Raw genomic sequence first — 27,803 nt, forward strand, 5'->3', positions numbered from 1 at the left:
TTTCCACCAAAATTTGCAAATAAATTCTTTAACCAGTTCTCGACCAGCGCACGCCGATGTACGTCGGCAGAATGGCACGGGCAGGCATATTGGCGTACAGGTACCTCCAATATTTAATGCCGCCCAGCATCTCCCCATTCTACCTAGTAACAAGTGAAGCTGATCTCTGCTCCATGTGATTGGCGCAGAGATCAGTGATGCCTAGCCCCCCACAGTTAGTAACACACCCCTAGGAACACTTAACCCCTACACTGCCACCCCCTGGTTAACCCCTTCACTGCCAGTTTCATTTACACAGGAATCACTGCATTTGTATAGCAGTGATTGCTGTATAAATGACAATGGTCCCAAAAATGGGTCAAAAATGTCCCATGTGTCCGCTATAATGTCGCAGTCACAATAAAAATCGCTGATCGCCGCCATTACTAGTAAAAGAAAAATTAATAAAAATGCCATAAAACTATCCCCTATTTTGTAAACGCTATAACTTTTGCGCAAACCAATCATCGCTAGTTGCGATTTTTTTTTTATTTTTTTTTTTTACCAAAAATATGTAGAAGAATACGTATCGGCCTAAACTGAGGGAAAAAAAATGTATATATATTTTTGGGGGATATTTATTATAACAAACAGTAAAAATGTGTTGTTTTCAAAATTGTCGCTCTATTTTTGTTTATAGCGCAAAAAATAAAAACCGCAGGGGTGATCAAATACCACCAAAAGAAATCTCTACTTGTGGGAAAAAAAGGACGTCAATTTTGTTTGGGAGCCACGTTGCATGACTGCGCAGTTGTCAGTTAGACAAGTGCCGAATTGCAAAAAGTGGTCTGGTCTTTGGCCAGCAAAATGGTCCGGGGCTGAAGTGCTTAACCCTTTCATGACTAAGCCTATTTTTGGAATTTGGTGTTTACAAGTTAAAATCCATATTTTTTGCTAGAAAATGACTTGGAACCCCCAAACATTTTATATATTTTTTTAGCAGAGACTCTAGAGAATAAAACGGCGATTGTTGCAATATTTTATGTCACACGGTATTTGCGCAGCGGTGTTTTAAACGCAACTTTTTGGGAAAAGGGACACTTTCATGAATAAAAAAAAACAGTAAAATGAGCCCAATTTTTTTGCGTAGTGTGAAAGATAATGTTACGCCGAGTAAATAGATACCAAACATGTCACACTTTATATTTGCGCGCACTTGTAGATTGACGACAAAGTACGGTACCTAAAAATCTCAATAGGCGACGCTTTAATTTTTTTTTACGGTTACCAGGTTAGCGTTACAGAGGAGGTCTAGTGCTAGAATTATTGCTCTCGCTCTGACGATCGCGGCGATACCTCACATGTGTGATTTGAACACCGTTTACATACGCGGGCGCGACTTCCGTATGCGTTTTCTTTGCTTCGCGAGCTCGCGGGGACGGCGGGCGCTTTTAAAAAAAAAAAATTTGATCACTTTTATTGCTGTCACAAGGAATGTAAACATCCCTTGTGACAGTAATAGGTGGCGACAGGTACTCTTTATGGGAGGGATCGGGGGTCTAAAAGACCCCCCACCCCTCCTTTACACTTCAATGTATTCAGATCGCCGAAAACGGCGATTCTGAATACCGGATATTTTTTTTAAACCGGCGCCATTGGCAGCCGAGTAAACGGGAAGTGACGTCATGACGTCGCTTCCGTGTTTACGATGAGGAGACTGGAAGGAAGCCAATTACGGCTTCGTTCCAGTTCCTCCCCAGCAGCCGGAGGCGTCGGATCACAAATCGGTGCTCCCGATCGAGCGGGAGCACCGGTAACAGCGGCGGGAGGCGGCGCGAGGGGGGGACGTCCCCTCCCACTCCTCCGGCATAACAGCCGAGCGGCTTTTAGCCGCATCGGCTGTTATGCCTGAATAGCCAATCGCCTGCTGCAAAAAACGGTACCGGGATGATGCCTGCAGGTGCGGGCATCATCCCGGTATAACTCCCGGAAGCCGAGTACGCATATCTGCGTACGCTCGGCGGGAAAGGGTTAAAAAAATCTTACAATGTGACTGTCTGGATTTGTTTCCACATTTTCTCTCTCATAGTTGAGGAATACCTATGACAATTACAGGCGTCTCTCATCATTTTAAGTGGGAGAACTTGCACAATTGGTGGCTGACTAAATACTTTTTTGCCCCACTGTGTGTTTTTTTTGTCATTTTTTACACTTCAATAAAATTATTATTTTTTTTTTAATTATTTCAGAAAAAATAGTATCACGTAACAGAGCCATTGGGGCATTCCTTGGCTCAACAATACAAGAACATAAACATAAAATAAAAAGGCATTTAACACCTTAACTGCTCACCTAATGAGGCAACAAAACAACCCCTCTGTAGCTGGCTGCTAAAGTGCGTCAGGGGAAGTAAATTGGTTTAGTAATATCATAAAAATGATGTGGTCCACAGCAGGGTACCACCTAGGAAGATGTCTATAACAGGAAAATAATCGTTAACACTTGGCCATTATTATTGCCCCCAGAGAGACAGCCAGGGGAGCCCTCATTATCTAGTTAAAGAAAAATCAGTCCTATAGGGTTCTCTTACACCACAGCGGTTGATTCAGACTCTAACCATATGTTTCATGACTTTTTGATACTTTAGAGGGCAGCCTTTATTACAGTATGTCTCTTTGCAGCAAGATTGACTAATGATTTCCATGCTTTCAGGGTTAGAGCAGACACGGGAGCCCTCCACTTAAGTATGTTTCCTGGCATATTACAAAAGTAATCCCAGGAGTTCACGCACTGCTCTGGGGCGGGAGCCAGGGCATCTACCATAATCAATAGGCACGTTTCCAGCTTCTGAGGAATAGTTATTGTGGTTAATTCAATAATGAAGGTTATAATTAATGACCAGTAATGTATACTGGGGCAACACCAGATCATGTGCAGGTAACCCGCAGGGTCAGCTCGACGGTGCCAACACTGTGACATGCAATCCGGGTATATTTTATGCAGCCTGTATGGAGTATAATACTTATGTAATATTTTGAACTCGTCCAACCAGTCTCTGGAAGAGACCAGATGTCCAAAGGGAGAGTAGAAAATATCCTCTCAGTCCTCCCTATCCAGCTCCGGCAGCTCCACCGTCCAGAATTCAGAGTTTCTCGAAATCATGATGTACAGTGGGTTGTAGAGACTTGTAAATTGTGGATAATGACTTGGACAATGTCTCCTGACGGAGAAACGACTCCATATTTGATAGTCAGGGACTAGCCCTCGAACGCTACTCTGTAGGCATGATGTAGCTGTAGGAACCAGGGACCAAGATTAGTAGGTCAAATCTGGCCTTGAGCTAGTCAAATGTTAATAGTGCGCCATTCTCACGAATGTGATTTAGATATCGGATGCCCTTTGACGCCGATATGATCGTATCTGGTATTGAATAAAATTCAGGTAAAGAAGGATTGAGCCACAGTGGAGTATTTGGGGAACGTACCTGGGGGTCACCATAGACCATGCTCTGAGAACAGTTTTCATTTAGATAGTGAGGGGGATGAGGAGCCCTGGGACCTCTATACAGTTTTCCTCAGTATCTCGATTGATCCAACCACAGTCTCCTCAAGGGTGACCGATGCGTTGGAGGCATCCGATACAAGCCAATTGTGAGCATGGTTGAGCATCGTGGCAATGAAGTAGAGGAAAAAAAACAGGCACGCCAGGCCCCCATAAATCCAAGGTCGTTGAATAGATGTTCTTAACTGAGGGTGGTGAGAGCCTGACAAAAAACTTGATATATGAGAATTTGATCGTTTGAAGATTACCTTGGGTATATCTATATATATATATATATATATATATATATATATATATATATATATATATAGCGCACTACATAAAGGAAAGAGGGCAGTTATTTCATATTTATCAAGTTAAAAATTGTGAGGGGAATATTGGCCCATGCTTTCAGCTTATTTTGGAAAATTTGTAAAAAAGGGAGAAGGTTACGCTTACAGAAGTCCTGGACTCTAGGGCAGATCTGAATACCCAAATATCTCACACTTTCAGCCCATTGCCACGGAAGTGATTGGTCTGCTAACTGTGTAGCATGCACGTCCACCGGCAATATCTGGGACTTGTCCCAGTTTACCTTAAGTCCTGACATGTCAGCAAAGCGCGCAAGGAGCCCCAACGCTGCCCGGAGGAAAAGAATGATGTAATCTGTATAAAGTGCTATCTTTTCCTCCAAGGATTCCACCTGCACCCCCTGGACAGCCTCCGAGGACTACAGCGCAACAGCCTGGGGCTCAACCATCAGAGAGAAGAGGGCAGGAGACAAAGGACAACCCTGTTGTGTGCCTCGCTCAATAGGGAATGGAAAGTGACCCCCCCCCCCCCCCCCCCTCCCGCAGCAGTGTGTATTGTGGGTACCACAATTTGAAATTTGTGGTCAGCCATCAGATTGGCTAGGAGCCTCCCGTTCTTGTCCCCAGATTCAAAAATTCCTGCTTTGAGCAGCCTCTCCGATAAAGCGGTGGAGCTGGATATGTGTAAATATAATGCCTTGTGATCCTGAGCCAGGGAAGAGGATGCCCCGGGAGAAGAGTCCGCTGTGACCGCCTCCTCTGCTTTACTCACATGAGACTCCAATTCTTTTGTTTTAGAGGCATCATCCACCCTGGCAGCTTTAATTGCAGATATGTAATCACCTCTTATGGCCGCCTTAAAGGTGTCCCAGGTCACCTGTGCATTGGTCACATTTTCATTGTATTCCCAGTATCGGGCAATTTTCCCTTGCATATTCTCCTCCACACTTTCCTCCTGCAACCACTGTGTAGACAGTTGCCAGCATCCTCTGTATTCCGTTTCCCCAAGCCGCAAAACAACCTCGAGGGGAATCGTCTGAATCACCGGCCAGTAAGTAAGTTGATGAGGTTACGCATGGCAAGGTGGAGGGGTAGCAGAAGGCCAGGTCGATTTTGGAGCCTGGGCGGTGAACAGCAGATCAATGTGAGTATCGTTGTTCCTAGGGGTTCTTCCATCTCGACACCTCCGTGAGCTGCAGGGCCGAGGCCCATTGCACCAAATCGGGGGTCCGGCATCCTAGTTGGATTTGAGGTGTCCAATCTCCTGTCTGGTATGCCATTAAAATCCCCTGCTTTTATAAGGAGCCAACTTGTCATATACCGAATACAGTATGGTAGTAGAGAAGGGAGGTGGTATATATACATTTACAAAAGCAAATAGTTGAGGCTCAGTGGACAAAAGTAGCACTACAAATTGACAAACCCCCCCCCCCCCTCCCCCCATCTAGGATAAGAGAAGAAGGGGGCGCATGTAGAATACAAGGGGGGCGGTTTTTTCATCTGATTCGTCCGTCACATAGGATCCGGTCCGCGGGTGTCATGTTGTCCTCTCCTGGCGTTACCACGAGTTTGTTGTTAAAAAATGCCGGCTTGGTGGACACAGAGGATGTGTTTCCAAAGCGAGGCTTGGTTAGCGGTGACACGCGGGTCGCGGGGTTGTGACGTCACGGCGGGCGGCGCGTTTCCTGAGCGTTCGGGTCGAGGTGGAGAGACGACCGCGCTCTTTCATCAGGCCAATCACAGCCCTCTGGAGTATATTATTTTCTGATCTTTTGTGCCTCTACTTGTCGTGTACCCCATCTAGGATAACCTGTTGAACCTGGCAGTTCAATGATCTGTTTAGGAGAATGGACACCCCCTAGCATAATTGGAGTATGTTGCATGGAAAGTCTGTCTGACCCATCACCTGTGGAGAGCCAGCTGTCTACTGCCCGTCAAGTGTTTTTTTTAAAAATAGAATAGGTGGTTTGTGCGCTTTTAGAAATTTAAATATGAGAGCCCTTTTAAAGCCGCTACTCAGACCACATATATTCCCCGATTATTAATCTAAGTGCCATCAGGCATGTGGGTGTATATGGGGACGACCCGCCCAAGGAGGCCAGGCGGACCAGACGCCTCACCAAAGATAAAGTAATCTTAGGCACTTAAATGCAGGAACCACATGAGCACATGAGCATTATTAAGGTACATCTAGATAGCAGCAAGCAAACCCTGCCAACCCGCCAAATCTTTTGGAACGGGTTAGCTTCATCTATAATCCAAAAACTTGTTGCTAGAGTATAGGGAAACTAGTCAGTCATATTTCCTGTATACTCCGGAGCTTTGTGTGATGACAGTATTTTTCAGTGCAGACAGACTTGAGCAAAAACAGAGAGAAAAAAGAAAAATAACTATCTAAAGGGGCACAGATCCTCTATTTGGTATGGCTCCCATGTCTCTAGTTCGATGAAGGATGACAATAGGCGTATACAGGAAGGCACCATAAAATGTGCCATGGTATTCAGATTCAGTAGATCAGGATGTTGTACCAGCTAAATGTGGTATGGGGTAATCAGGCATTCAACAGCTTACCATAATGGAGAACCGAGCATCAGCCTCATCAGGGGAATCAAAGAATTTTGCGGTGCCAGCATGGACGACTCTGAGACATCTCAGGTGTAACATGCTGTATGGCAGACCTTTTTTCTCTGGGATGTCTTGTAAGGTTTTCCTCTTCTGGAGATCTGCCAAGAAGTCCAGATAGAAGTGGATATCAACAGTCTCATACTTGTTTCCTGGCCTCACTTAGTATGCGGTCCCTATAGTTGAGGAACCTTACCAGAAATGGATGAGGTGGGTGCCCCAGGAATGTAACGGCCAGTGGCATAGTCTGTTTTGGGCAACAGGGCTTCAATATGGCAGTCATGGCTAGTAGTCGGATCCTATGTGGCTGATATGCTCTGTTCGGATTCCGTGAGGCTGCCTCTAATCTTGTCCAGGTCCGCTTGTATGCATTTAAACTCTTCTGTGAGCTTGTCAATGCGGGTCGGCAATGAGGATCTACTATTTTTAATAGCCAGCAGGATCACCACCGTGCCTCCTGAAGAGTAGGGCTCTGGAGCCGCCAAGGGGATCGGGCTCTCCTGACTCACAGCCATGTTTAATTCAGCCTGTCAGCTAAGATGGCGTCGGAGCGCTCGGCTGGCGCTGGTGGTTGCTTTTTGCTAGAGTGCGGGGCCGTTTATTTAACTTTGGCATGAATGAAGGCACGATGACTGGTATGAGTGGCGCTCGTTATCTGGGTCTCGCAGCTGGGGTTCTCTGGTGCTATAGAGGATAATCTGTCAGGATGGCAGGAGCTCTCCTCGATGCAACTGTCCTCCGCTACATCCAATCACGCACCCCCCCCTCTCGATAAATGTTTTTAATGGAATTGCACTAGGTCAGTCTTTGTTGTTGTTTTCTAGTACTTTTGGATACCCATGGTAGGGCAGGGCAGCAGAACTCAGTGTGGATAAAGATTGAGAGATTCATCTCTTCCCATGTGTATAATACCTAAATGCAGGAGAGTTCCTATGAATCTTAGTTTTTGCACATTTACTGAGGCAGAACGGCCCGGCTGCATGAAGCAACGTACCTCTGTACGTTTTCATCCTCTGGGTCTGGGGTGCATGCACCACCGGCGACCTGCTCCTGCTGTAATTGAACACAGCGGGAGCCAATCAGCGTAAACAAGGCAGACCGCTGTTCTGTCAGAGGAAGAGAGAGATCTTGTGTTCCTGCTAATCAGTAACACAGATCTCTCTCGTCCTCCAGTTAAACCACCCCAAACACATTTAGAAATCACTACCTAGGAGCACACTTAACCCTTTGATTGCCCCTGATGTTAACACCTTCCCCGCCAGTGTATTTTATACAGTGACAGTGCGTTTTTTGTTACAGCACTGATCACTGTATTGGTGTCGCTGGTCCCCAAAAAGTGTCACTTAGTGTCCAGTTTGTCCACTGCAATGTAGCAGTCTCGTTAAAAATTGCTGATCAATGCCATTACTAGTAGACACAACATTTGCGCAAACCAATCAATATATGCTTATTGGGCTGTTTCTTTACCAAAAATATGTAGCAGAATACATATTGGCCTAAATTGATTTAGAAATTAGATTTTTTTTTTTCTATTTGTTTTTTGCATATGTTTTATAGCAGAAAGTAAAACATTTTGTGTGTTTTTTTGTTAATCAAAATTGTTAGTCTTTTTTTTTGTTAACAGCGAAAAAAAAAGGTGATCAAAAACCACTAAAATAAAGCTCTATTTGTGGGGGGAAAAAGGACATACATTTTGTTTTGGTACAGCGGCGCATGAACATAGTTAAAGTAACGCAGTGTTGAAATTTAAAAATTGGCCTGGTCATGTGGGGGGGGGGGGGGGGGACCTTTCCGGGGCTGAAGTGATTAAAGGGTTAATTGCTTAGTTAAATTACCCAGTGACAATCGCGCTCAGGCTGCTGGCATTTAGATTGTTGTCCTGGAGAGTCTTTGTGCAGGGTGCAGGTAAGATTGGCATTGTTGCATACTAAGTAACAGAGCGGTGTGAGGTTGACCAGTCTTTTGTCACTAGTTGGTTAAAAAAAGGGCAGTCGTCTGATATTGTGTTTGTCAGACAGCACTGCCTCTGTTACTAAAACTTTACCACTGTAAGTTGCATTGTTTGGGAGTGGGAGCATGTAAAAGGGAATTTAGCTCAGGAAATGTAAAGGAAGATTTACTTTGAGGCATGTGCATGACATAGTTTACCAGATTTAGTACTTGTTTATGCTGTCATACAGGAGTCTTTAACTTTCCGTTAATATTTTAAAACTAGTAATTCCCTTTTCTGATTTCAGCTTTGTCTTGGATTTCTTTTACAGTTGCACGAGACGAAATGACAGACATCACGACAGAGAAGAGGCCGCTTAGCCAGCCCTTACATGGATCACAAAGTGATATTCTCAGAAATGCAACAGATTTTCTTTTGCTTTCAAATGACTCCAAGCCAAAGCTTATGACTCCTGATGCATTCATGACCCCTAGTGTCCAAGCTTCACAGGTAACCCACTACAACCAGACTTTTATATGTCCACTTGTGTAGGGATAGCAAGTTAGAGGAAATCTCCCTAATGGATACATAGCCCAGAATGAAGCCTTTCTCATGCTATAAAAAATGTTTGAATTACGTTCTTTTTCATTTTTGGAGGGTTTCCCCACACTGACCATGAGCACCAGTTCTGAGGATAGGAAGTTAAATATTCAGTTTCACAATTTCTAATGACAGATGAGATCCAAGCAGCTGTAAAAATCTGATAGAAGTTCAAAAACGGTCTCATGATTATTGAATGCAAATGCTTGAGCTGAAATTGTACTTTAATATTATCTTTCCGATTTAAATTTGTCTGCTGTGTGCCATTATGTAATTGCTGGTAATAAGCACTCTTGGTTTAACAGTTGGTACTAAGTAACTGTTGTAGAACAGCATGGAGAAAATACTTTTTTTATTTGTACAGTACAAGACACATGTCTGGTGTATGTGGGGTACCTCTGGATTGCCTGAAGTGAAATTTGATTCTGATGGATCTACCATAAAGCGAGTTTTCTTTCAAAGAAGCATATCCGTTAAAGTTGACCCTGTTCTGGTTCTAGACAGCTACCTCTCTGATAGCGATAAAGGAAGCACACACCAGCTGGTAAATACTTAGGTGTGTACTGAGGAGCATCTGGTTCAAACTTTCTTCTCACTTAACAGTTTTTTGAAACATTGAATGATTAAGAGCAGCTTTGAACAAAAAGCTGACTCTTTGGTCTTTTAAACATGGACTATATGCAGCCACCTTCAGGTGACTGGACACTGTCAAAAATGAAGTGAAGCATCATCTCCATTATAACCTTCTCCCGACCCTTGGCATAGATCATTTTTTTGCTAGTGCCCTAAGTGATGGAGGTCCTATCTCTGAGATAAGTTTAGCTCTTTTATTTTGTGTTTTTTTTTGTTCTCAAGATTCTACTTTCTCAGTTCCCCACACCCTGATGATGTGTTTGTTAAAGTCTACATGATTAGAAAATTCAGTATGCTAGTGGATGAAAAACTGTCTGAAGAACCGTATTCAGAAAGTAGCCGTTACTTATTCATACTTTAGAATGCTCTAAGGTTGTTAGTGGTGTACCCCAAGATTCAGTGTTGAGACCCTTACTTTTTAATGTATTTATAAATGATATAGTGTTTGGGATTAAAATGACTATTTGCAGATAACTTCAAGCTATGTAGTGGAATATCATCCATACAGGGTGTTTCCAATTTACAAGCAGACCTCGGTGTATGGTTTAATTGGGCAACTATGTGACAAAAGAGGTTTAATGTTGAGAAATTTAAAGTTACATTGGGTATAGAAAAGAATCACCCCCTTTAAAGCCAGACTCAGTTTTTTGTTTTATTCAGCTGTATTTACTAGTGCAACTTATAACATCCAAGTGAAAGATATAACGCCAACATATTCAAAACTGACATAAGGTGGGTGATCCTTTTTACAACTTCATGATCCTGTTTTTGAATTTATTTTATTTTTTTCTGACATGTTGATGTTCTATCTTTCACTTGGATGTTATAAGTTGCACTAATATATCCACTTCAGCTCCGGACCAATAAACACCTTAAGGACCAGAGGTCTTTTTGCAATTTCGCACTGCGCTGCTTTAACTGGTAATTGCGCGGTCATGCAATATTGCACCCAAACGAAATTTGCGTCCTTTTCTTCCCACAAATAGAGCTTTCTTTTGATGTTATTTGATTGCCTCTGCGATTTTTTTTTTTTACGATATAAATGGAAAAAAAGCGAAAATTTTGAAAAAAAAAGATATTTTCTTCTTTTTGTTATAAGAAAAATCGAATAAACTAAATTTTAGTCATACATTGAGGGCAAAATTTATTCAGCCACATGTCTTTAGTAAAAAAAATGTCAATAAGCGTATATTTTTTGGTTTGCGCAAAAGTTATAGCGTCTACAAACTAGAGTACATTTTCTGGAATTTACACAGCTTTTAATTTATGACTGCCGATCTCATTTCTTGAGGTGCTAAAATGGCAGGGCAGTACAAATCCCCCCCAAATGACCCCATTTTGGAAAGTAGACACCCCAAGGAAATTGCTGATGGGTATGTTGAGCCCATTGAATATTTTTTTTTTGTCCTAAGGGATTGAATAATGACAAAAAAAAAAAAAAAAATTTTTTTTTACAAAAAGTTGTCACTAAATGATATATTGCTCACACATGCCATGGTTATATGTGGAATTGCACCCCAAAATATATTCCGCTACTTCTCCCGAGTATGGCGATACCACGTGTGTGGGACTTTTTGGGAGTCTAGTCGCGCACGGCACCCCGAAAACCAATCACCACCTTCAGGATTTCTAAGGGTGCAAATTTTTGATTTCACTCCTCACTACCTATCACAGTTTCGAAGGCCATAAAATGCCAAAATAGCACAAAACCCCCCAAAATGACCCCATTTTGGAAAGTAGACACCCCAAGCTATTTACTGAGAGGCATGTTGAGTCCATGGAATATTTTATATTTTGCCACAAGTTGCGGGAATATTACAAACTTTTTTTTTTGCACCAAGTTGTCACTAAATGATATATTGCTCACACATGCTATGGGCATATGTGAAATGACACCCCAAAATACATTCTGCTGCTTCTCCCGAGTACGGGGATACCACATGTGGGGGACTTTTTGGGAGCCTAGCCACGTACGGGACCCCGAAAACCAAGCACTGCCTTCCGGATTTGAATATAAAATGCTATAAAAAACAAACTAACCAGAGTCACCCGTAACACTTATACGGTGATCAGTGGTGAAAGGGTTAACTAGGGGCAATCAGGGGGTTCAAATTTTTATTAGGTAGTATATGGGGGTCCCTGGCGCTATATAAAAACCTGACGGGGAACCTAAATAACTAACTGGCTAACCAGCGTCACCAGTGACACTTATACTGTGATCGCTGGTGAAAGGGGGTGAAAGGGTTAACTAGCAGCAATCAGGGGGTTAAAACCATTATTGGGTAGTATATCGGGGTACCTAGCGCTATAAAAACCTGGCGGTGAACCTAAAAAAATAACTAGCTACCTAGCGACTGTAGCGACACTAATGCAGCGATCAGAAAAACGATCGCTTAGTGACACTGGCAAAAGGGGGTGAAAGGGTTAACTAGCGGCAATCAGGGGGTTAAAACCATTATTGGGTAGTATATCGGGGTACCTAGCGATATAAAAACCTGGCGGTGAACCTAAAAAAATAACTAGCTACCTAGCGACACATGCAGCGATCAGAAAAATGATCGCTTAGTGACACTGACAAAAGGGGGTGAAAGGGTTAACTAGCGGCAATCAGGGGGTTAAAAACATTATTGGGTAGTATATCGGGGTACCTAGCGATATAAAAACCTGGCGGTGAACCTAAAAAAATAACTAGCTACCTAGCGACACTAGCGACACATGCAGCGATCAGAAAAATGATCGCTTAGTGACACTGGCAAAAGGGGGTGAAAGGGTTAACTCTAGGGGCAATCAGGGGGTTAAATCTTTATTGGGGGGTGATAGGGGGCTACCCTGGACATAACACTAACTGTCCTGACAGTTTTTACTGTCACAACTGACACTGAATGCATTGATCAGTAAAGAAATGATCAATGCAATCAGTGACACTGTGACTGGGGGGGGGGGGGGCGGGGGGGGATCGGGGGGCGATCGGGGGGGGTTTGTGTGCCTGTGTGTACCTACATGTCAGTGTAGTGTTGGTGCACACTTACTTTTACTCTTCTCCTCGTAGTCCGGTCAAAAAGACCGCCCCGAGGAGAATGACATCACTTCCTCCTTCCTGTGTAAACAATACACAGGGGAGGAAGCTTCTCATTGGCCAGGAGCGATCCAGAGGGGGTGGCCGAAAACCAACGGCCATCCCCTCATCACGGAGCACTCCTGGACCGAATCGGACCGCCGTAACCAGCGGGAGGGGGTCCGATCGGACCCCCCACCCGCTGGAAGGCAATCACGTAGATGTACGTGATTGTGCCTGCCTGTGCCATTGTGCTGACGTACAATGGCAATACGGCGGTCCTCAAGTGGTTAAACAGCTAAATAAAAAAAAAAAAAACAAGGTGTCTTCATTTTAGGATGGGTTGATTCTAGGGCTGAAACAACTAATCGATTATGAAATGAATCGATTACTATTTTCATAATCGTTTAATCGGCCAGTAACAAAATGGGGTTAATGAGTCTGATAATTCTCAGATTGACCCTTTAATAATATATCTTTCCTCCTAATAGTACAGTGCCTTGCGAAAGTATTCGGCCCCCTTGAACTTTTCAACCTTTTGCCACATTTCAGGCTTCAAACATAAAGATATAAAAAATGTATTTTTTTTGAAGAATCACCAACAAGTGGGACACAATTGTGAAGTGGAACGATATCTATTGGATATTTTAAACTTTTTTAGCAAATAAAAAACTGAAAAGTGGTGCGTGCAAAATTATTCGGCCCCTTTACTTTCAGTGCAGCAAACTCACCTCAGAAGTTCAGCGAGGATCCCCGAATGATCCAATGTTATCCTAAATAACTGATGGTGATAAATAGAATCCACCTGTGTGTAATCAAGTCTCTGTATAAATGCACCTGCTCTGTGATAGTCTCAGGGTTCTGTTGAAAGTGCAGAGAGCATCATGAAGACCAAGGAACACACCAGGCAGATCCGTAATACTGTTGTGGAGAAGTTTAAAGCCGTATTTGGAAACAAAAAGATTTCCCAAGCTTTAAACATCCCAAGGAGCCCTGTGCAAGCGATCATTTTGAAATGGAAGGCGTATCAGACCACTGCAAATCTACCAAGACCTGGCCTTCCCTCTAAACTTTCAGCTCAGACAAGGAGAAGACTGATCAGAGATGCAGCCAAGAGGCCCATGATCACTCTGGATGAACTGCAGAGAACTACAGCTGAGGTGGGAGAGTCTGTCCATAGGACAACAATCAGTCGTACACTGCACAAATCTGGCCTTTATGGAAGAGTGGCAAGAAGAAAGCCATTTCTCAAAGATATCCATAAAAAGTCTCGTCTAAAGTTTGCCACAAGCCACCTGGGGGAGACACCAAACATGTGGAAGAAAGTGCTCTGGTCAGATGAAACCAAAATCGAACTTTTTGCCCACAATGCAAAACGATATGTTTGGTGTAAAAGCAACACAGCTCATCACCCTCAACACACCATCCCCACTGTCGAACGTGGTGGTGGCAGCATCATGGTTTGGGCCTGCTTTTCTTCAGCAGGGACAGGGAAGATGGTTAAAATTGAGGGGAAGATGGATGCTGCCAAATACAGGACCATTCTGGATGAAAACCTGTTGGAGTCTGCAAAAGACCTGAATCTGGGACGGAGATTTATCTTCCAACAAGACAATGATCCCAAACATACAGCAAAATCTACAAAGGAATGGTTCACAAATAAACGTATCCAGGTGTTAGAATGGCCAAGTCAAAGTCCAGACCTGAATCCAATCGAGAATCTGTGGAAAGAGCTGAAAACTGCTGTTCACAAACGCTCTCCATCCAACCTCACTGAGCTCGAGCTGTTTTGCAAGGAAGAATGCGCAAGAATTTCAGTCTCTCAATGTGCAAAACTGATAGAGACATACCTCAAGCGAATTGCAGCTGTAATCGCAGCAAAAGTTGGCTCTACAAAGTATTAACGCAAGGGGGCCGAATAATTTTGCAATCCCCACTTTTCATTTTTTTATTAGTTAAAGTTTCAAAAATCCAATAGATTTCGTTCCACTTCACAATTGTGTCCCACTTGTTGGTGATTCTTCACAAAAAATTAAAATTTTATATCTTTATGTTTGAAGCCTGAAATGTGGCAAAAGGTTGAAAAGTTCAAGGGGGCCGAATACTTTCGCAAGGCACTGTATATACACGCTATATCTTCTAATAGTATATTCACTATATCTCTCCTCTAATGGTATATACAGTACATCTCTCCTCTAATGGTGTATACAGTATATCTCTCCTCTAATGGTGTATACAGTATATCTCTTCTAATGGTATATGCATTATATCTACAATAGTATATACAGTATATATCCCCTCTAATATATACAGTATATCTCTTCTATCTGTTTTATTCTCAGAGTGGATTTGATATTTTGCTCCAAAACCCTATAGTTGGTTATTTATATTTACGACTGCATATAGAGATATTTAAGAATAAATTGCCTTTTTTTAAAACATTACATATTAACTAAATTATACACCACACTTTTTTTTTTTTTTAAGGTTATTAACCTATTAATCGAAACAATAATCGGTCAACTAATCGATTATGAAAATAATCGTTGCAGCCCTAGTTGATTCTTTTCTATACCCACTGTATGTGCTTGGGGGCTAAGGCCTGGATTTGTTCCTAAATGCACAAAATTTCACTGTAGATTAAAGCGGAGGTCCACCCTAAAGTGGACCTTCCGCTCATCGGAACCCTCCCCCCCTCCGGCGCCACAATTGGTACCTTTCAGGGGGGAGGGGGGTGCAGATACCTGTACAGTACAGGTATCTGCACCCACTTCCGGGATAGCTCTCTGCGGAAAGGGGCGTAGATTACGCCCCTTTCCGCAAGTGCCCGCCCCTTTCCGCAAGTGCCCCGCTGCCTGCTGGGAAACACACAGATCCCAGAGGCAGCGGGGACCGTCGTTATTGCGCAGCGTGACTCGCGCATGCGCAGTAGGGAACCGGGAAATGAAGCCGAAAGGCTCCATTTCCTGATTCCCATACCCAAGATGGCGGCGGCAGTACCCGAGAGACGATCTAGAGATCGGCTTCGGGTGCCGACATCGCGGGCGCGTTGGACAGGTAAGTGTCACCATTTTAAAAGTCAGCAGCTGCAGTATTTGTAGCTGCTGGCTTTTAAAAAAAAAAAAAACGCGGAGTCCCGGCGGACTCCCGCTTTAACATTTAAAGGTAACAACATCCAGGGTGGATGATCCAGGGACCATCTGGGATAATTCTTTGAGGGTCTTTTTATTTTTTATATATTTTTTTTTGCATTACTCTGGATCAATTGTGAGTATAGGATTGTGTAAATAGAGGTTTACTGTGTGTGTGTTTTTTTTTTCCTGGTTGAACTAGATAGACTTGTGTCTTATTTTCCACCAGATGAACTTTGTAAGATTCCTGACTGCAACATAAGCGCCTTGCGCCTTTCTGCAGCTTCTCTATTGGTTGACTGCTTGGCAGAGCTTTGGAAAATTTTGTCTGAATATCCGCAGGGTTCAATACAGGTCATAGGCTGTCTGTGGTGGAGCCCTGCCCCTTAAGACTTCTTCAGGGGTATGTCTTTTGAGGTATGGGAAGCCAGAATAGGCCTGGTCCTTTACATTCTTTTTCTGGAAGAAGGCATTCTGCTGTTGTATGTTCAGACTATAGCCTTTTCCAGATTTAAAGGTGCCTGCTCAGGTAGCCTCTTAAGCTTTCAAACAGCTATTGGCTTAGGAGACTGGGCTGGTGGCAAGGAGCCCTTCCGGGGGAGGAGTCTGAGAATGGTGCGTGTCTGTACCTAGCGTGCTGGAGCGCTCCAAGTCCCCCACCGCAAGGATAATGCCACTGTTTGCGGTCCTCCTCTGATCCCCACCCTCCTGTCCTAACCCTCGGCGGAGCCCCACCACTGGTGTGGTGGGTCCTCTCTCTCTCCTACCTCCCCCCTTGGCTTTCTTTCCCCCCCCCCCCCCCCCGGGGTCGGAACACGCTGCATTGCGCTGAGCGGCGTGGCGGGCAGAGATCCGGACCTCCTGTGTGTCTGTGGAGATTTCTGTGTGGGAGCGGAGGGATGTCGGCTTTTCGGTAGTACTGGCTGTGCAGAGTAAGGTTAATCTTCTGGGAAGGCTTACGAGAGCTCCGGACGCCATCTACTGGACAAAGTAAGGTACTGCTTTTTAGAAGACATTGAAAAGTATTGTGGAAAAAAAAAAAGGATCCCAAGAAGGTCAGTAAAAAAAAAAAAAAAACTAGAACTAGAATCTACATGAGAAAGTTGAATGTCGGGCAGAATTAAAATATGCAGATAAACCAGACTGCAAGTAACCACGGAGTAAGCGGTCATATAATGGTCATATAATATAAAGCATTAAAATATTCTGCACTATATTCTCTGTTAAGTAACGGGACGGACTGGAAAATCCGCGAAGATAAAAAGTTAATATACTAGGAAAATACAGTTTCCTTTTTTTTTTTTTTTTTTTTTGGTGTAATTGTATTGGCAAGTAAGCAACTAATTACACAACATAACAGTGATCCACCTTAATAAAACAAAATAAAAGGGGACAGATCTTTATATCACGTGATTGCTCTAGATGTAAAAAACAGAGTGAAAAAAACGAGTATGCTGAGAATGGAATAAGGGGGTACTAGCGCCATCTCGACGGTAGCACGAAAACACTGCGACAGAAAAAAATCTTAAAATCACATCTTAGTAGCCGTGGGTGGGCACATATAACAAGAGCAATAAAGGTGCTCAAATATCGCGGTGCCAGATGAAGGGAAAAACAGTAAAAGCGTTTCGAAATCACCACGCCGGAGCTTGGTTACCAGTCCCGGTGCAATGAATAAGTATGTTACACAGACAGTAGCTACAGATAAGCAGCACGTTGAAAAACCTCAATACACCAAAACCCAACAGGCGGAAAGCAGTGATAAAAAGGAGAGAGAAAAGAGCAAAAAAGAGAAAAGGAAACACCAAACTCAAAACATCTCCGTACATGACTCAGAAACATTACTCGATGTACCATCAGAAGAAGGAATAGACTCAATAACTGAACTAGACCGAGATGTAGAACCCTTAATAATTCAACAGACACAACAAGATAACCACCAAGTATTGCCCACTAAAAATGAGATAATATCTATGTTTGCAGCCCTGGAAAATACTATGAAATCCGAAATGGAAAGATTACATAAGAATCTTGGACACATACTAGAAAGAGTAGAAGAAGTAGAAAAAAAAGTGGAAAGAGATACGAATATAATAAAAAACCAGGAAGTAGAAATACAAAGTTTAAAAAAAGCACAACAAGAGCAAGCATATAAGATCGAAAATCAAGAAAATAGAAGAAAAAACCTAAGAATCCGTGGAGTTCCAGACGCACAACAACAAGAGGATCTGAATGATATAATCAAGAAGATTTGTAACCCCTTAATGAATAAAGAGATAACTAAAGTAATAAATGTAGAAAGAGTGCACAGAGTAAGGAAACCCAAAGGTCTCCCACAAGAAATGCCACGGGACATTATAGTGCGATTCCAAAACGAAGAGGAAAAATATCAAATATGGAGGAATATAAAAGCAAAAGCACCATTAAGATATGAAGGGAACGACATTCAGATATTCCAAGATTTCGCACAGGAAACCTTGAGGAGGAGAAGAGCCCTAAAACCGTTATTGACAGTTCTGGTTGAGAATGAAGTGCAATATAACTGGGGTTTCCCTGCAAGTTTAATAGGAAAAAAAAATTGAATTGGGGATTGGGGGGGTGGGGGGGGAGGGTGCGGTGGGGGTTGGGGTGCCCCTGGTATGCGGGATAATCACCTTGCCAATGAAAGGCGAGTTGGGTGACTACACCGTTAAACAGAATTCCACCCTAGGGCTAAGGGACAAATGGAACGAGGGAGTTCCAGATAAAAGGTCCCGGACCAGTGGGTCAATTTTACATCTGAAGAGGGGTCAGGGAGGGGGGAAGGACGGGAGGGTAAAAGGGAAGGGGGTGGCGGAAGTGGGAAGGGTGGGAGGGATAAATCTGTTGACATGATACCACTACTTCTAGTTAAAAAAATTAGAAAAAGTCTAGGCCGGTATAATGTCGGAAATTAAAATAGCAACATATAATGTGAGAGGAATGAATTCTCCAAAAAAAAGGTATAACATATTGAGAGAGGTGGAGGGAAATTCTGTAGATATAGTTTTTTTACAAGAAACGCATTTAACATTAGATTTAAGTATTAGGTTAAATACACAGATGTATCCAATATGGTACTATGCGGATACCCCATGTAAGGGCTCTAGGGGAGTAGCAATTCGGATCTCCAAAAAAGTCAATTGGAAAATGGAAGAAATAAAAGTGGACCCACAGGGAAGGTTTTTATGTGTAAAAGGATATATAGAAAGAAAAAGATATACATTGGTAAATATCTACTGCCCTAATAAAGGTCCAAAGAAATATTTAAAATTTTGAACATATTAGAAACATATAAACAAGGCCACATAATTTTGGGTGGGGATCTAAATTTTGCCATCGACCCGTTTATAGATAGTACTTCACAGGGTTTGGTAAAGGAAAATAAACAACACAGAATCTTAAAAAAAGAGGATGTTTCAGCAACAATTAAGATACCTGGCGAATATTCAATCTAGGAAAAAAAGATTACACATATTATTCCACAGTACACGATATGTATGTTAGACTGGACTACATACTAGTAGATCATGAATTGTTAGAAAATATACTAGAGGTTACAATAGGATCCATAACCCTTTTGGATCATGCACCTGTAATAATAAAATTAAAAGATCCAGGAAGAGAATATAGAAAAGGGGTATGGAGACTAAATGAGTCCCTATTGGAAAATGTGGAAACAGAAGATATTATAAAAAATGAAATTGAACAATACTTTTTAGCCAATGACTTAGAGGAGATCCCAAGGGCTACACTCTGGGAGGCCCACAAAGCCCTAATTAGGGGGAAATTAATATCCATAGGATCCTGGAAAAAAAAGAAAGCGAAAAGAATCAAAACGATTTAAAAAAAGAACTTTACTTATTAGAACAAAAACACAAGTGTCAACTCGATAAAAACATATATAAAGAAATAGTATACAAACGTACTCAACTAAATAATAGATTGGAACAAGAAGCAAGAAAAACGTATAAAAACGTAGCTAAAGAAAGATACCTGTGGGGAAATAAGCCGGGGAAACAGTTGGCCAGTTTAGTAAGGGATAAAAAAGCTATTAATTATATAGAAAAGATCAAAAACGTGAAAGGTGAAATAAAATATAGAACATCAGAAATGGCAAACGCGTTTAAAACATATTATAGCGCCTTATACTCAATTAGGAACATGGAGACTGAAAGTCAGAAGGAGACTAGAAAAATTTAAATACAAGAATACTTGAGGGAGGCAGACCTACCAAAGATAACCCCCGAAATGTCTAAAAGTTTAGAGGACCCGATTACTCCAGAGGAAATCGAGCACGCAATAAAGGACATGCCCAACGGGAAAAGCCCAGGACCAGATGGTTTTACCATCAGGTATTATAAAAAATTTAAACAGCAGTTGGTCCCACAGCTATGTAAACTTTGGAATAAACTGGCAGAGGACGAGCTCCTGAGGAAAGAATCACTCCTAGCAAATATTACACTTATCCCAAAACCTGGTAAAGATGGCTCGATCTGCTCTAACTACCGTCCAATTGCATTGTTGAACACAGACATTAAATTATATGCAAAAGTGTTAGCAACGAGGATAAAAAATCTACTCCCAGAACTGATTAACTGAGATCAAGTAGGATTTGTACCAGGGAGGGAGGGCCGAGATAACAGTCTGCGAACGCTGTTGTTAATGGGGAAGGATAAGGAAACCAATCCTCCAATGATTTTGGTTTCGATCGATGCCGAAAAAGCTTTTGACCGAGTGGATTGGAGCTTTATAATGGAAACATTACAGACATTGGGCCTTGGCCCAAGAATGCTGAAATGGGTAAATAATCTATATACGTATCCATCAGCTAGAGTGGGGGTAAACGGGAGTATGTCGTCCGCCTTTGATATGCAAAACGGTACAAGACAGGGATGTCCCCTCTCGCCGTTGCTATATGTGCTAGCTTTGGAGCCCCTATTAGCAAAAATTCGTAATAATCCAGTCATAGAAGGAATAAGAATGGGGGGGAAGAACATAAAGTGGCGGCATACGCGGACAACTTACTCCTATATATGATCAACCCCCAAACGTCGTTACCAGGCATGATAAAGGAGATCAGAGATTATGGGGCCCTTTCCAATTTTAAAATAAACCCAATTAAAACAGTTATCCTGAATATTGGACTAGATTCGCATGAAGAAGAAAAGATACGGCACAAATTCCCTTTTACATGGGAAAAAAAAGAAATAACATACCTAGGGATTAAAATAACAAAGACAATTCAGGGGTTATATCAGGCTAATTATATCCCGTTAATAAATGAAGTTAAAGCGTTACTAATGAAGATGAATAAAGGAATAATATCTTGGATGGGAAGAATCAATGTGTTGAAGATGGTGGTATTACCAAAAATTAAGTATAAAATGCAAATGCTTCCGATAAATATTCCAATTGTTTTTTTTAATATAATAAGAACATTATTTTTAAAATTCATATGGCAAAATAAAAAACCCAGGATAAAATTTAATTTATTAACTAGGAAAAAAAATAGGGGAGGAATGGCACTACCAGATATACACAGATATTACTTAGCAATTATTTTAACGAGATTGGTTGAATGGACAAATCAAAACACTAAAAAGAAATGGGTAAAAATGGAGGAGATATTGAATGGGTCACAATTACAAAAAAACATTTGGATTCCACCAAAATTTTGAGTAATTAGCAGTAGGACGCACGAAATCACTTTAACGGCACTGAAAAAATGGGACACAATACAGCGTAAAAACAAATGGCAATATAATTCACCATTAATCCCTCTTGAGGGAACAAGTTTTTTCACACCAGGTTACGACACACCACTAGGGAAACGAATGAGGGATTTACAATTAAAAGACATTATAAGGGAGGGGAAGTTAATGCCAAAACAAGAATTAATGACGAAGCATAATTGGCAAATGTTAAAGGATTGGGAATACCTCCAGATTCAACACTTTGTTAACTCCATCCCAAAACCAATAAGAAATGAAAAAAGGTTAACACCAATTGAAAAATTATGTATAAGGAAAACCGCAGTTAAGCATTGTGTCTCACAGTTATATGATTGTCTTTCGGAAACAGAAGGCCAGGGAAATGTCCCATTTATAGCTAAATGGGAGAAAGACTTGGGCTATAAAGTCGATGAGACCCAAATGATTAACTCAGTATATGATTCCGTATTTGATATAAGATCAATGGAAGTAAATTATAAATGTTTAACGAGATGGCATTTAACACCAGATAAATTATATAGAATGGATCCCTCCAACTCCAAGTTATGTTGGAGAGAATGTAGTATACCAGGAACGATATTCCATTTCTGGTGGGAATGCCCAGTAATAAATCAATATTGGTGTAAAATAACAGAATACATAGAGAAAATAACAGGGCAAAAAATACCTTTAACCCCAGGTGTAGATGAAAAAACGAATCAACATTTTAAAAGAAGAATACAAAACTCATTAGTACCCGTTTTACTTAATGCTGCAAAAGCCATAATACCAAAAAATTGGTTACAGGTGAAAAAACCCTTGATTAGAGATTGGATTCAAAGAATAGAATATATCAACAATATGGAATACCTAAGAAAAATGGAGGAAAATAAAATGAAAAAATACAGCAGAACGTGGGAAAAGTGGAGAATATTTAAAAAGATGAAGCATTATACTCAAGCATTAATGGAATAAAGAGTAGTGGGTACGGGGAAGGTCAACAGACGGGAGAGAAGAGGGAAGGGTGGGTGTGGTAAAATCTAATTAAATAAGGAGTTAAATAATAAGATAAGGTAGTAAGAATATGATGGCAATGATAACCAAGTAGATGTCAGTTTTATTGTTTTTTTTCTTTTTCTCTAAATTTGTATGGTCTTCTCTTTTTAATGGAAAAATATTAAATTTAAATAAGTTTAAAAAGGGAAAAAAAAAGATTGGGAAATGAAAAAGAAATTCTGCCACAATGATGTTAAGAATAAAGGAAAAGATTCTGAGAGTTAATCTGATTAGAATCTATTAATAACAAATCTTACTGAGTGGAAAGAAAATAAAAGACTGGGCTGGTTCTCTGACTGCGAGCCTGTAAGGTTTCTCCCTGTTTATTTCCCATACAATGACATAGCCATACAAAGCCATGATCCTTTCCAGCTTTGCATAATGTCTCACTGTACACGGTTGTTCAGAGGCCTAAGGTGACCCAGTCACAGGTAGCCAGTGACTCCCACTGCAACAAAGGTTTTGAGAGACCCTTGTAGGTAATGTTTCACTGGCTACTTTTAATGCAGTCTGTGGTGACCTTTCACTGCATGGGCATTTAATATTTATGCTCTGCAGTGCTTTGTTCTCTTATTTGTAATGTCCCAATGTTTTCTGTTTGTTCATTGACCCATGGTTACCCTGTTATGCATATGGACATTAACCCAAACTGATCTGCAGTTTGTGAGTAAGCATTGTTATCTTTCGCCATCTATTGGTTGTTTAGTGAACTTTGGTGACTTAATCACATATAGCCAATTGCCTACCCTTCTCTGCTGTGCTTTGTGGGTACTGTACTGTGTTTTTACAGTCACCTGCATGATCTTGTGTCACACGACCATTACTCCTGCTACTCTGTGGTGGGTACTGAGGGGGCCACTGTGAATACTGAGGGGGGTCACTTTGAGTAAACTCAAGGGCACTGTGCATGACCGAAGGGCACTGTGAGAAACCAAGGGTTTACCATAAGCAACACATTCTCGGGTAGTATTTAAAAAAATCAGGAAGTCACGTGACAAGTGAGGCAACGTTGGGACGGAGCCAGTGACATCTCTTCCAGAGACCCAGAGGTCATGGTGAGGAGGCAATCTGCCCGTTTGATATCTACATGTTATTACCACGCGGCGTTCTTGTAGGCATTTTTAATATATTATTGAAATATACCTGTTAGAAGTCATATTGCGCTATGAGCCTATTCTTTTATATACCCTGAGTTCCTGTCTGAAGCGGAGCTTGTCCAGTTGTATCTATTTAAAGACATATCACAAGTGGCGTTTACCGGATTGGACGCATACGAGACCAACAATGTAACATCTTAAAGGTGTTGCATGACCTGTAATGGGTCATGAAGGAAGGTGAACGGGCACTGTGCAGTGGTGGCATTTTGACTACATGTTTTGTTCTTGAAGTCGACTTTAAGATTTATATGGAAGTTTATTATAACACTCTCCTGTGTGTGTGGTATCACTGCATATGATTCAAAATGTGTACATTTTATATTTGTTTATGTAGGGCACTAGTTAGTGTAATATAATCTATACCGGTAAGGGGTTTTATTATTTTTGTTGAGTGATTTTGAGTTCACTATCTTTAGTGGTTGCAGCATTTTTCTCTTTCGTTCATTGACGGACACAGCTCCAGTAATCTTGACCATAGGGTTATTACGCCACCTTCAGGAGAGGACTAGGCAGAACATGTAATACATGTGAAAACAACAGAACTTTACAGTTCCGCCCCCTGTCCCTCTGGTAATAACACCTCAGCTTGCTTCCTGCAGCTCAGTTTTTTCCTGCCTAGTGAAAGACCTAGGCTCCCTGCCAGGACCATCGTTTTTTATTTTATTTATTTTTATTTGCCTTTTGAGCAAGATTTTAAGACCCTGTGATCTGCTATCAACAGCCAGCTGCGTGACAGGCTGGATAATATAGATCCTTGTAATCTCCCCAGCCTGGCCATCGACCTGTGTAGACCCTAGCTATGCGCTGGGTCGGCCACGACATGCCCCTCAGGTTCCAGGGGCGGCCGGTGAGCACAGTGCTCCGGGGCACACATATGACCGGACAACCGATGTCTTTGTCACAGTGTGCCATGGCCAGCAGCCACCCTGGACAGCTCGGGTGTGGGACTGTGATGGGATGTCCCTAGCTCGTCTGGGTGGTTCGTACAGCTCTTCCTGCCTCGGCGGGATTGAGCAGCTGGGCATTCCCTGGGAGATGGATTAGGGGATCCCTCTCCTCCCTCTCTTCTCTCTGTCCCTACCTCTTCTCCTCTGTGTGGGATGCTGCATGACTGGGTTGCTGAGCGTTGTGTGTACCTGAGCCAGGGGTCCTTCGGGGGGATCTGATCCACTCGGAGCACTCGGTCAGGGTGGTGAGTTCTGCGGTGGGGGCCTCTCAGTCTGCAGCAGCTAGGAGGGTGGGATTGAGCACCTTGCCCTAAGTCCCCAAGGGTGGCATCAGAAACTGGTGTTTCTTCCCCAGATCTCCCTGCAGTTGCAACTGGCTCGTTTGCAAACAGTGAGTGCCTTTGGACGCTTTGTCGGCGGTCCTTGAAACATTTGTTGCCAGGGTGGAAGCGGTGTGTGGGTGCAAAGGGGGTAAAAAACGGCCCCTGCCCCGTCCTCCGGGGAGAGTTATGGCTCGTACTCGGGCCCCGCAGTGACTGGCGGCCCCTGCTCTGATAGATCAGATGACGCTGACCAGGACCGATCGGACAGTGAGGATGATTCCCCGTCTGGCTCCGCGCAAGACAAACCGCTAGTTGGAGCACTTTTCACAGCTGTGCGCGATACCCTGAAAATTCAGGATACAGCAGGATCCTCTGCTGAAGTAGCGGCCCCTTTTGGGTCCTGTAAGCCAGCCCGTACACCTAAGGTGTTTTCATATTTGACTTCAATAAGTTCATATACAAGGAATGTGGAAGCCCGCACCAGACCTTTTTGGCCCCCAAAAAAATGGCGATGCGTTACCCCTTTGACAGCCTTCTTAAGAAATGGTCAGTTCCCCCAATTGTGGACTCCCCAGTATCCAGGTTAAACAAAGTAACCACGATCCCGGTAGAAAGGACACCTGCATTAAGGACCCTACCGATAGGAAGGCAGAGGCAGTGGCCCGTTCCCTGTTTACGGTGGCGGGGTCAGTTATACGACCAGTACTGATTGCACCGTGAATTGCAGAAGCAGCAGGCCTCTTTTGTCTACGTGGAACTAGCAGACCAGTTGGTGCACGGCCTTCAGTACGTCTGTGACGTGGCCCTGGATACGCTTCCGTTGCTCTCCAGAGTGTCAGTTTCAGCAGTGGTGCTGCGGCGCCTGATTTGGCTGAAATACTGGTCTGTGGATCAGGCATCTAAAAAAAGCCTTGACAGGATTTACCCTTCCTTGGTGAGTGGCTATTTGGAGGCTCGCTGGATGACATTAAGAATGTCACAGGTGGGAAGAGCACTTTGCTCCCACAGTCCAGAAAGAGTAAGGAGCTACGACGCAGGCAAGGGCCCTCATTTTCCGCTCAAAATAGGCCTTTTAGCCTGTCTGGGACTTCAGTAAAACTCTCCCAGTCCGACAGGGCGACTACTGAGGGACAGACGCCTCCCTGGACTCGCAAGCCTAACAAGCCAGCGAGCAAAATGCTACCACATGAAGGTTTGCCCCTGCCCGTCACACGGGTGGGGGGGTCACCTTCGGGAGTTTGCAGCCCGGTGGGCCTCTCGGCTGTCCGATCAATGGGTCTGCAAACTGATTTCATTGGGCTACAATATAAAGTTCCTCTCTTGGCCACCAAACCGATTTTTTTTTTTTTCCCCTCCAGCGTACCCTTACTCCCAGCTCGCCAGGAGGCCCTGTTGGGGACGCAACCTTCAGGTATGCTGAAGTTTGCGTCCACAAACTTCTTTTCTGCCGTAGGTGGTTTTCGGCTTTTCACCTCAATGAAGACTTTGTATTACCATCTCTGTATCTTAAACCGACACACCCTGAGGAGGTGGCCCTCCATTCCTTGAACGTGATCTGGGCTCTAAGGGTATATCTGTTTGCCTCCCTTTTCCGGAAGTCAGATTCTGTTCGTTTCAGTAGCAGGTCTGAAAAGAGGATTGGCGTTGTCGTCATCCACCATTTCCAGGTGAATTGGACAGATTGTGGTCCAGGCTTACACCTTGAAGGGACAGGTGCCCCTCTTTCCTGCCATGGCCCATTCCTCCAGGGCAATTGGGACTGTTGCAATTTTATACTTTTTCTTCTGTTAAGAGAAAAGTTACCTTTTTGAATGTTAATGCACTCTGATGCATATGTTGAGCGCAAGTTCTGATGCGGTTGGTTCAGAGGGTGACTCCCCCCCGTTAGGGAGCACCTCTGGTTGTGGGTGAAGTTATGTTGCTGTTCCCACCCCTTGTTATGACACTGCTTGGGGACATCCCTACGGTCAATGAACGAAAGACAAAATAGGATTTTTGTACTCGCCGTAAAATCCTTTTCTCTGAATTTCATTGGCGGACACAGCACCCTCCCCTCCTATTGGTTTATGTTATACTGCTTGTTGATGTACTGAGCTGCAGGAAGCAGGCTAAGGGATTATTACCAGAGGGACCGCCCCCTGGGCTGAACTGTAAAGTTCTTTTGTTTTCACATGTAGTACATGTTCTGTCTAGTCCTCTCCTGAAGGTGGCGTAATAACCCTACAGTCAAGATTACTGGAGCTGTGTCAGTCAATGAACTTCAGAGAAAAGGATTTTACGGTGAGTGCAAAAATCCTATTTTTTGCTTTTTTGTCTCATTTTTTTTTTTACAGACACAGCAGCACATAAGTAGTCTACCACTAATTAAAGAAAACACATTTTCCACACACTGAAGCAGTTAAATCTTAAACTATGCACGGGAATTATTTTCTATTAAAGCGGTGAAGATGTAAAACTCCCTTCCACAGTTGTCAGTAGGAAGGGTAGGTAAATTACGAAAACTTTTAGATGCGTTTTTTTAGCAAACAGTGTACAAGCATATGGAAATTGGTAGCAACGTTAAAACACACACATAGGTTGAACTGGAAGGACGGTGCCTTTATTCAACCTTACTATGTATGTAACTGTGTCTGCATTCTTCAAGAACGACCTCTTATAGAGCCTGGATGCTGGATTTAGAGTGATACTCAACATGTCTCTTCAGAATTCCTCATAGGATTTTGATTGTTACATATTGTTCAGATTGGGTTCAGATAAGGAGACATACTTGGCCACTGAATCACGTTC

At 42.7% G+C, this 27,803-nt stretch overlaps 1 protein-coding gene across 2 annotated transcripts in view; it reads left to right on the plus strand.

Moving 5' to 3' along the window:
• Nucleotides 1-27,803, plus strand: part of EDC4 (enhancer of mRNA decapping 4) — a 499,346-nt gene that overhangs the window by 246,690 nt on the left and 224,853 nt on the right. Inside the window, exon 15 of one of the 2 annotated variants that reach the window (XM_077456654.1) lies at nucleotides 8,690-8,892. In XM_077456654.1, the coding sequence (XP_077312780.1) occupies nucleotides 8,690-8,892 (203 nt within the window). The remainder of the gene's footprint in view (nucleotides 1-8,689; nucleotides 8,893-27,803) is intronic. The other variant, XM_077456664.1, reaches the window with a different exon arrangement.

This window comes from Lithobates pipiens, unplaced genomic scaffold, assembly GCF_037356315.1.
Source record: "Lithobates pipiens isolate NorthernLeopardFrog02 unplaced genomic scaffold, aLitPip1_a1.2 Scaffold_10, whole genome shotgun sequence".
In the NCBI taxonomy this organism is placed as follows: domain Eukaryota; kingdom Metazoa; phylum Chordata; class Amphibia; order Anura; family Ranidae; genus Lithobates; species Lithobates pipiens.